This window comes from Chenopodium album, chromosome 3 (genome assembly GCF_948465745.1).
Source record: "Chenopodium album chromosome 3, dcCheAlbu1.1, whole genome shotgun sequence".
In the NCBI taxonomy this organism is placed as follows: domain Eukaryota; kingdom Viridiplantae; phylum Streptophyta; class Magnoliopsida; order Caryophyllales; family Amaranthaceae; genus Chenopodium; species Chenopodium album.
The window spans coordinates 84,209,457-84,220,242 of record NC_137836.1 but is presented as its reverse complement, the minus strand read 5'-3'; the positions used below and the strand labels follow the sequence as shown (position 1 = coordinate 84,220,242).

At 34.5% G+C, this 10,786-nt stretch overlaps 1 protein-coding gene across 2 annotated transcripts; it reads right to left on the bottom strand.

Moving 5' to 3' along the window:
- Nucleotides 1-159: 159 nt before the first annotated feature.
- On the bottom strand, nucleotides 160-10,027 carry LOC145624651 (SMR domain-containing protein At5g58720-like). Of its 2 annotated transcripts, XR_014110468.1 has the most exons (12): nucleotides 9,034-10,027; nucleotides 7,918-7,943; nucleotides 5,836-5,955; nucleotides 4,896-4,990; nucleotides 4,315-4,559; nucleotides 3,209-3,285; nucleotides 2,540-2,596; nucleotides 1,741-1,808; nucleotides 1,539-1,645; nucleotides 1,366-1,436; nucleotides 665-939; nucleotides 389-527 (listed from the first exon to the last, which is right to left on the bottom strand). XR_014110468.1 is itself a non-coding variant. In XM_081677737.1 (11 exons), the coding sequence occupies exons 1-11, from the start codon at nucleotides 9,602-9,604 to the stop codon at nucleotides 399-401; spliced, it is 1,566 nt and encodes a 521-aa protein (XP_081533863.1). In that variant the 5' UTR covers nucleotides 9,605-10,026; the 3' UTR covers nucleotides 160-398. The 2 variants fall into 2 exon arrangements, 1 of the variants encoding a protein (XP_081533863.1); XM_081677737.1 differs by lacking the exon at nucleotides 665-939 and having other exon boundaries at nucleotides 160-527; nucleotides 9,034-10,026.
- Nucleotides 10,028-10,786: the final 759 nt, after the last annotated feature.

Genomic DNA, 10,786 nt, shown 5'->3' with positions numbered 1-10,786 from the left:
TCTGATGGCAGCATAAAATGCACACAACACAGTGCACGCACCTCCGCCTAGGTGCACATATGTTTAGGTTAATGATAGGCAGAACTGCACCACGAAGCAGCCAGGCACAAGTAATATACACCACATAACAAAGTACAGAAGATGATTGACAGTAATCAATAGATTTAGAATGTATTATCATTAACCAAATAAATTTGTACAGCAATTACAAAAGCTGGATAGCTGGAAAATAAATCCCTTGAATGTCTGAAGTGTTGCATGATATTGCTCTAATTTCCTGCCATCCCATATGATAAATACATGTTCTATCTCACGTCTTAGCATTTGCCAGGTGAGTTCATCCTCTATAGATTCTAGCAACAAGCTACAGTTAATTTATACAAACCTGCTCTAGTAATCTAATCAGACTCACTGTCACTCCCAGAATCCAGAAAACTGAACTCTCTTGGTCCATCAAGTCTAATAAGCACTGTACCGTGGTTCTCTTCCTTCCACTCAATTCCTTCGTTCTTGAGAAGGTTAACCACCTGCATTCATATCAATTTCCAATTGAAGCATTACAAAGGGAAAAATTTTGCAAACAAAAAATGATATAGTATCACTTGAAAATTCAACACCTAAAAAAGTTCACATTGCTTCTGTAAGAGAAAACAAAACATCCTACATGAGCTTGAGAGACTCCCATACATGAATTTTCACTAGCCCAAACTTCAGGCAAGAGCACATGACAGATACAATAGCTTGATCTTTCAAAACCAAGAGAACGAAAAGCAAATGATTGATGTCTGACAAGGGGGTATAACAGTTTCATAAGGACCAGCACTGGTACCAAAAGGCCACTAGATTGTCACCCCACATTCTACAAGCAGCAAGTCAAGTACCTAAACTTAATAACTAATTCCGTAACTTCAAAAAAATCCAGTGAATACAAGCATACAACTACAGCAAAATCAATAGAAAGCTCATCAATTATTCTAAGAGTGGTCAGCAATAGCTCGGGCCATATAAGCAACCAATCAGCAACAACTCACACTATCTACAACCCTTCACTTCAAAAAAAAAAAAAAAAAAAAAAAAAAAAAAAAAAAAAAAAAAAAAAAAAAAAAAAAAAAAAAAAAAAAGCTCCAGAACAGACACTGAAGAATGTAATGGAAAAGTACTTCCTAATTCTAGTCACTAATAGAGCAATATATATTTCTTTATTTATCTATCTGAGGATAATAGAGCATTATATCTTCTAATATCTTACCTATCTTTCTAACACCTACCCCTAAAGACGTAAAACTTCATTATGTAATATGTTTACAAGGAGCTGATGCATGGATTGAGCTTATAAACAATAGCTAAGAAGCTCTGAGTGCATACCGATTGTTTCAGCATTGACTTTCCAAAACCACTTGACCCACATCCTGTAATTATCCGGATATATTGCACAGCTAAAGCAGAAATTGTATAAACAAAAGTAAGAGAATTATTAAGGCAAATGTAGTAACCCCAAAAACAAAAAAAAAAAGTAAATGTTGAAAAAAACTGCTCACAAGATATGTATGTTCCAAATAGAAGATGAAGCTTTACAAGCCTCATAGCTGGCTTAACATGTTGCCCATGCAAATCAATTGTCAAAACATTTTCTATTCCCTTATTCCTGCAAAAATAACATTGCCTCAACTCTCAAAATGTGAAAAGAAGCAAACAAAAAATATCATAACTCCTATATTGCATGGCCATTAATGAAGCAACCTGGCCTTAAAAATTTGCATGCTTGCTTTTTCATCTGCTTCTCGAGCCATTTTACTGCACAATTTACCCTAACAAAAATAAAAAGTAGTGTCAAGATCGAAGGAAAAATATATATATCATAAAACGGAAATTTACTAGCTTAGACAGAGATAAGAAGCTCCACTCCTACACAAAGGTATAGTTACTAGCTTAGAATGTAATAGGGGATTGCAAAGAAGATGAAAAAAATAAATAAATAGAATAAGATGCACCCACACCCCAGGGACCTCAAAACGCAAAATGAGGAGAGAGAAGTAAACATTAAGGCAAGCAAAGCTCAGATTTCTTAGATAAAAGGGCAGTCAGTCATTCATAGAGTACAATACACAAATTCAAATAGTATTTTTTTTAAAAAGCAATTGAAAGACTTAAAACTCCAAAATTATCCCCAAGTAAAGTAACATTATATCAAGTTTATTACTTCCTCTGTTCGTTATTAGTTGCAACAGTTCAACCAAAAAGCTCAAACACTTTTGATCAAACTATTGCAACTAAATGTGAACGGAAGAAGTATTTTATTTTTTAATTAAATGGGCAGTACATGATCCCAGACCACCTGGGCAATATGACATAATCTAAAGCTTACATTTAGGAGGATTTTAGCCGCCACAGAATTATCATTTGCTCATATATCATAAACTGAGACCAAAAATAAACTTTTCTATTTTTTTTTTTTTTTTTTTTTTTTTGGGTGGGGTGGGGGGGGGGGGGGGCAATAGAGAGGGGTGGGGGCGCTGAGAGTTAAGCGGTAAGAAGGTACCTGCTCTGACATGTAAGAAGCATAGTTCTTTTCACCATTGGAATATGCTGCAGCAGCCTGCACATAATGCCTCATTATTAAGTGATTCGGTGAAAACACCTCAACAAAAGGTGGATCTAACAATATATATTTCTTTTAAAAGGGTTTCTTATAAATTAAAAGGTAAATTTGTCAAGTATAAAACGATTACAGAAAAACTACCGCAACTACTGTACCCTACTTGCAAACAACTTTTGAGAATATGTCAAGACAACCTAAAAGTATTATATTTAAAGAATGACATAGCTTGGCCCACCACTGATCATCCTATGAGTTTTATTTGCCCACAAAGGCCAGTAATCATCATTATATTTTAAGTTAAGCATATAGAAAAATGCATGAATTTTTTTACTTTGGTTGGTCCTACAAGGTTTAGGCACCAGGTTAGCAGCCCACGATAAGGCAAAGATTTGTCTCTATTTGTAAGGAGGGAAAAAAAAAAAAAAAAAAAATGATTTTCAAGTGCTTTATTTTTATCAACAATTTTCAAACAGCTATTGAATCCTCGTTGTTAACATACGAATACATGATCAACTAAAAAAATTAATCTACAAATCATTTTATCCTTCCCAAAGTCCCAATACAATAAAAGATTAAGCAAAAGAAGGATAGTTCATTAAGAATAAAAACCTTTTGGTAACAGGTTTTCATTTTATCCCATTCCTGTCGTGCTGTTTCCCTAAACACCAGATATTCAGCTCCTTTAGCTGAGCAGATAAATTAGACACAAGCCAAAAGTAAAATCAGTTAATACAAAATTCAAAGCAGTGATCAATACATTAAGGTAAAAGAATAGACAATATACTGTAAATGAATCAAGCAGCACACATCAAACTCCAGCCATTCTAGAAAAGGTAAACCAATTAACAATGATGCAAAAACTATTGGATTGATCATGCAACACACACCAACCAAAGGAAAATGTAAGTATGCAAAAACTATTAAAAAAACTGAAAATGTCACAAAATAGGGTAAATAATTGACTTTCAGGAAATAGGCAAATATACATAGATCATTATAAAATTAAGAATAATTGGATTGATCTATCACAGAAAAAATAACGTACGGAGGCTAATACAAGAGAGAGATATTTCTTAGAAAATAAATAATGAAATATGAAGACAACAGAGGGTCTAAATTACTTCACAAAGGACACAAACTAAGATGATATCCATTGCATAGAATCAAACCACTGTTTTAAGAATACAATGCTGCATTCACAAGTATACAAAAACCAAGGTTTATATGAAAGAACATTAAGAGAGAATTATAGTTACAAAATTACAATCCTATTATAAATTATAAGGGTGTCACCAAGTATTATAAAGTCATACACCAAGATGGTTGACAAACATATGTAGGTCGAGCTCCATTTACATCAAAATGTCTACCTTTCTATCTAATGAAGTTTAGGACTGATTCAAGAATCACGAGGAAACAAGATGCGAAGAAATACCAAGAAACCCTTTGCTTGAACAATACTTAGAATGAACATACTCACTCATGCCAGGCAGAGGAACAGAAGAAGATATAGCACCCAAAGAGCATAAACAATTGTAAAAAATGAACAGCAAAATCAGTAACGAGAAGATTTGACCATAAGGTCCACCACAGTCCACCACAACCGCATCGCCCCCCCCCCCCCCCCCCCCCCCAAACCAAAAGGATAACTGCTAACTTGCTAAGTATTCCAGTCTTCATAAAATGAAATGCCAGATAGGTAGCAATTTATATACCTTGGGTGTTCAATTCTCGTGCAATAAAGCTAGAAGGACCAAGTTGAACTCGCTTCTGTGCAAAAGACTCCATTTGTTTCGCAACATTCCTCCAGTTCATGGTAGATGGATCTTGCTCTGAATTCTTAGGAATATGAAACAATGATTCTAAAACTTGTCGTGGTAGCTCAGGTCCATCAGATCTCAAACTTGATGCAGCTGGATTACTAGAATGATCAGAGCAGGCAAGAGCTTCTGCATAACTCCTGAGGTCATAAAAGATCATTTTAATCAGATAACCTTGCAAATAAAGAATAGTTCAGACACGAAGACAAATAGAAAAGAATAAACCAGCATATACAGAATAATTAGGAATATAGAATGATGAAAAGTACATAAATTTAAACAAGATAGCATTCATATCAAATCACAAACTTATATACAACTTTGTCATACTGAACATTTCAATAGATAAGGAGAAAAGGGACCACCAGCCCTGCCATCTAAGTATCTAACAGAGCCAATACATCACAAAGGAGCCACTACCCCATCATTATTTGGTGGCCTTTTAGGTGGTAATCAACAAGGAGAGAAATATATACCTGCCATTAAAATCAAGGAGCCGTAAATTATCCTGGAAGTCACCTTCAGAGGAATAAGAATTTGAATCAGATCCCCGATCAGTCAGTTGCCAAAACTATTTCAGACGAGCAAACAAAACATATAAGTATTTATCAGAGTGCACTTACTGAGTTAAAGAAAAAATGAATAGCCAAATAGGGCTTATAGCTTATCACAATTCACAAACATGGAGTTTGCAAACATAAAAAATTACAAACATAGAATTCGTAAACAAGGCAACATGTATAGGTCTATAGGATATTAGTTGAACACTAAACCTGACTGGCTCATGCCAAAATACAGGTAATAAAGTACTTGGAAAAGTATGAATATCAACTCATTTATTCCAGCTTTACTTGAAAGCACACACACACAAACTATATTCAACTCTAAAGACCAATTGAGGCATTTCAATATTGCTGTCTCTATTAGTTTGTGACAGGTAAAAGAAGGCAAAGCTGCATTTATGTCTAGAACTCCCCAGATCCTGCTCAAGCAGAAAATATGATGAGCTGTTCTTACAAATTTTGACAAAAAGGAAAAAATAAGACCACCTTGTATATGGAATACCTAAAACCTTAATTGGGCTCTGCAAAGGTCAATAAAATTAATCTTTACCACTCAACACTTGCAGGATATTGTTTCCCAAAGGCGGAAAATAACATCATTTTGCAAGAGATATAGAGAAGGGAGTAAACAGCAAAAGAGACAGCACACCGTTCTTTGTAGAAAGATCCCACATGCAAGCAAATAGACGAATATCAGAATTCGTTTTGAATGTAGAGATGCTTCAGTACCCAATAATCATTCAATACAAAGAAGAAAAAAAAAAGAAGAAGAAGAAAGAAAGAAAGCAATTTATCAGACAAGCAGGCATGATGCTTCAACCACAAAATGAAGATATAAGGTAAAATCACTCACACCATCAATACAATCTAAATTTCTTGAATATTCGGCACTGCTTGAACTAGAGCTAGAATATTTATCACTGCCAGATGATTCACAAAAAGGTGCAGATAGATCAAGCAACACCTCCAGTGCCTGCAAAAGATTCAAAATTTTATTGAACAAGCTGCAAACCAACATGTTATAAAGCTAAAATGATACTCCCTCTCTTTGTCTAGAAACAAATTTCAGTTTAGATTATTGGTTGAACTTGGAGAAAAACACATAACCAGGAAATCAAATCTCAGTTGCTATCAAAATTTTGATAACAGTTAAAATAAACTTAGAATCTATTCATGTTCACATGATTCTATCTACTCTGTATAATGCTATTTCATCACAGGTCAGAAGTATATTAGATTTATTAATATTACATCAGAAAGGTATAAAATAGATATCAACAAGAGGTCAATCGATTGATGTGTGTTGGTATATATGTATTTTGCTACTATGAATAAAAGCAGTTAACAAAAAATCTGACACGATCCATGTTCTTTTCTAACTAAATAGAGATATGTTGAGTTTTTTTTTTTATTATTTCAGAACTTAGTTCTCAAGGTAGTACCAACTTGTTTCCATCATATTAGTAAAGGGTGGGAGAGGGAGGGGGGGAGAAGGGGTTGATCAACAACAAATATGGGTACATTTCTCCAGTAAATTAGATAATCAAACTGAATACGAGCAAAAACTAGATACATATGTTCAGAAGGTAGTACAAAAAGTCAGCAGGATATAGGCTGTGTTCACTGTTAGTTACATCAAATGCATTAAATCCTCAAAAGTATTGAGTTGGAACGTACCTCTATATAAAGTGTTTATTTATCCTAGAAGGTGGAAAATATAACTTCCATTAATATATGGCATAATAAATGCTAGGGAATGAAAACCTTACGAAACCCTTATAGGACCTGTTAGATTTCAAGACTTTAACTGATCAGTTGCTTCCCTCCTCAAAGTCCACACCCACCACCACAATGTGCAAGACCTTATGGGGAATTGGGGTTCCAAATTCATGAAAACCTCAGGAACAGGAAGAATATGTAAAATAAATTCGAGAGTATAGGTTACTATCAGAGTAAATTTAGGAACAATTTTAAATTCTCAGACTACAGCCTTAACACTTACTTGACCAGCTAAATCATAAAAATGGCACTATTTGGGATAAGATAGGGAATCCCCAAGTCACTCTAACATTAGGTTCTTCCTTTGAAAGTTATTGTTTAATAGGAAACCAAGGCTCAAATATAACCCAATCTAAATCATACACTTTCTGACCTCAGAAAAGAAATTAAATCAATCACTCATGTATTCAGACTTGCCTAGGCCAATTGACATCTAAAAGTTATAGACAAATCCCTACATCCACCCAAGACTTTAAATCTTGGTTTAGAATCAACCTCACCAACACCAGATCTGTCATGGGCGTTTTCCCTTGGAATGACATCTTCATGTTAACCATCTGGCATATCTGAACTCTGGAAAAGATGAAACCCCAAGACACTAACTGCCAAAAGCATCTCTTCTATAAGGATTGGTACTTTACTCCCCACCAAACCCAGTCCTAAAAACAATGTTGATGCTACATTTTCAGGTGAACCACTTTAACATGAACTGATTGCAACAACGGAAACTTTACAGTGGACAGTTCAGCAGAAGTGGACCAGCTGTTTCACATTCTCAGACTGCAAACAGGCACTGGAACTCATAAAGGGACCAGGAAATTTAGTCAATACTAGAAATATTGTTACTGCAATAGTGCAATGCAGGGAGTGTGCTGGACAAACCCCAGGACAGAGTTAGATTTGAGTAGGTCAACATGTAAAATGTGGTTTTAAATGGGGTCATAAAAAATGCCAGATTGATAGGTTTAAACTTCAAGTTTAATCAACAAAATAGCGAAGAACAAAATTTTGTTCATGTTTCTAATTGATTGAATCAACACAAACTACAAAGGCAATTATAAGGCACTCAGCATGCAAACAAATGCAATTAAAAAACAGCTGGAAAAAGAAAGCCAAAGACAACTAAAAGTATTCTAAATTCAGATGCTAAGGATACCTTCTCAACATCAAACCCACAATTACCTGCAATAACAAAATACACAACTCTTTTAGTATAAGGTGGCTACTATCCACAAGGATATTTATTTAAGATGCCCAAAAGGGGGAGGCATGAGGATAAGCAATCAAGCTTGACATCACACAAATGCCATGCCCCATATTCATAACAATTGATGAAGAGAGAATAAAGTGAAAACAAAACGGAATAGAATAGATAGTCATCAAAAAGTAAGGTTAATTTTAAAATGATGGAGGCTACCTTTCATATTTTCATTATTTAGGCATGCAATATAACAAAATATATAAATAATATATAAATCAAAATTAAAAAATTTGTTTTACAAAAAAAAAAAAAAAATCTACCCAATTTTGACCCCGTGCCCAACAATTAGTTAACTCACATCCTTTCCCAAAGAACCAAAATAAACAATACAGAACAAAGAAACGTGATCCAAAAAGACTTATTTTGAGAGCCTTGATGACCTACACGGACAAGAAAATCTGTAACATAATTACATAAGTGAATATTATGTCCCTTCAAAATCCAACTTTAGGAAAGGTAAAAGAGTGACATGATGAACAAAGCATATGTTGTTAATATTGTTGAGTGATCCCCACAATTGTTGTAAACCATCAAGCAGGGAGATGCCCTAACAAATATTTGGCAAAGAAAACCCTCTTTAATCTGCTCCTTGTGGCCTTGTTCAATTCACATGTACATACAGATTTTCTTCCATTATTTACAGATTCCCAACAAGTTCAATTAATAGTTCATAACAGGAATACACATGTATGTAACACAACATCCCAGGCAAGGAGGAAAACTGCAAAAAGCAATCATCTAAAATCCCCCCTCAATCCCTACTAGATGATCATGGTCTGTAAGTCTGTAGCTCATGATAGACAATTCACTTATAAGAGCTAATGTCCACTTTTGTAATCTAACAGTAATTTTACTCACAATCAGACCCAACAAATCCAGCAAATAGCATAGAGTAAGCATAAAAGAACGGACAATCAGACCAACAATTCCGAAAAACATGTTTTAACAGTTGAGCAAACAACATCAGCATATATAGCTTAAATTATGCACAACAAAGTACAGAAGACTCACATAGCACATCTCTAACAACACCCATGTTGAGTTCACAATCGTCTCCGAGCATAGAACAGAGAAATTGCTCTGCCTCCTCCATATTAGCCTTGGCACCACCCAATCCTTTTTCCTTGACAAGATCCTTTCTCGAGCTCGAGGATACATAATCCTTCCCGAGAACCGCCGAAACCGTTCCTGTAGTAGCCACCATCTTTTTTCCTCTACTCCCCCTAGAACTCCTAGTCCTAGAGCTATCAGAAAAACTGCTTGGTTCCGGTAGACCCTCAGACGAATTCGAATTCGAATCTAATCCAAAACTTAGAGATGAACTAGAACAACTAGCTTGAAAAGCCTCAGAACTTTCTGATAAACTACATAGAATTTCAGCAGCTTTGTTTGGATCACCATTAGCTTCCTTATAAGCTGCTTCAGCTTCTTCAACAGAAATCAATGAAAATGCTTCCATCAAACTAAATATGATCTTCTCTTCCTCACTCTCATCATTCGTTTTTTTGGTATTTCCAGAAATACTGCTACTTTGCTGCTTTGAAGGTTGCGCTCTTCTCTTCTTCCTCTTTGATTGCTTCATCTCTATTCAACACGAAGATTAATTTAACTGTACTGAACTTAGGGTTTAGGATTCGTCGACAAAATCAAAACAATTGGAAAAAAACAAAATCAAACTCGAATTCAACAACAGAATTTTAAAAAAAAATTAGGGTTCTGCCCCCGATGAAAAACTATCAATTGGGGGAAAAATCGAAAACCCAGAAAAATTGAAACAAAAATTGCAAGGCTAACGAGGAAGCAATTCAGCAGAGGAAAGCGGAATGGAAAATGAGGGAACCCTAATTGAGAAATCGATTTGGGGGAAATTAGAAAGAACAGAAAGATATTTGATGGATTCCAAAAATTGTTGGTGACGGTTGGCTGCCATTATTGAAGGGGGGTTAATATGCTTTTGGAGGAGAAGATGAGAATGTCAATTAAAAAGTAGATTTTTGATCAAAATCCTACTTTATGCTAATTGTGGCTTAAACGGTGTTATTTAAACTCAAAAATAAACACGACCAAATACATTGGATTAAGGACTCTTAACAATAATTAATCGTTTTTTTTCACCCTTATGAATAATTAGATAAAATATCTTTTTTGCCCTTATTGATTGATGTATATTAATGACCATAAACTAGTTTTTAGGCCTAGGCAATGCTCCGATTATTACTTTATGAATACAAAATAAAAGAGTGACATGATGAACAAAGCATATGTTGTTATGTTGTAAATGAATAACAAATTAATTTTTTATATGATCTTTTGAGTACAAAATATTTAATATATAACATATGACATTATGAACAAAAAATTTAATTAGAAGAAAATTAAATCATAAATTACAACATAATATGCTTTGTTCATATGACATTATGAACAAAGCTCAATTGTTTAACAATATAATTGTTTAAGCTTGAAAGAAGCCGCCAGTGAAAGCTAAAGTAGAGGTTCTATACATAGAATCTCTTATGGTATTGGCGGTTCCCAATGGTAATAGCGGTTCTATATATAGAACCTCTATTGGTATTAGCGGTTCTATATTGTCAAATTCCAAACCTAGAAACCGATCCTACATGGATGGTATTGTGGAAAATAGTTTTAAAACCGACTTATATATGAAATTAATTTGTATTTTAGCATTATTTAGGGAAATTACTCATAAAATTAGCCATAGTTATGGAAAGATTGACAAAATCCCTTTTTAATAGCAGCATCA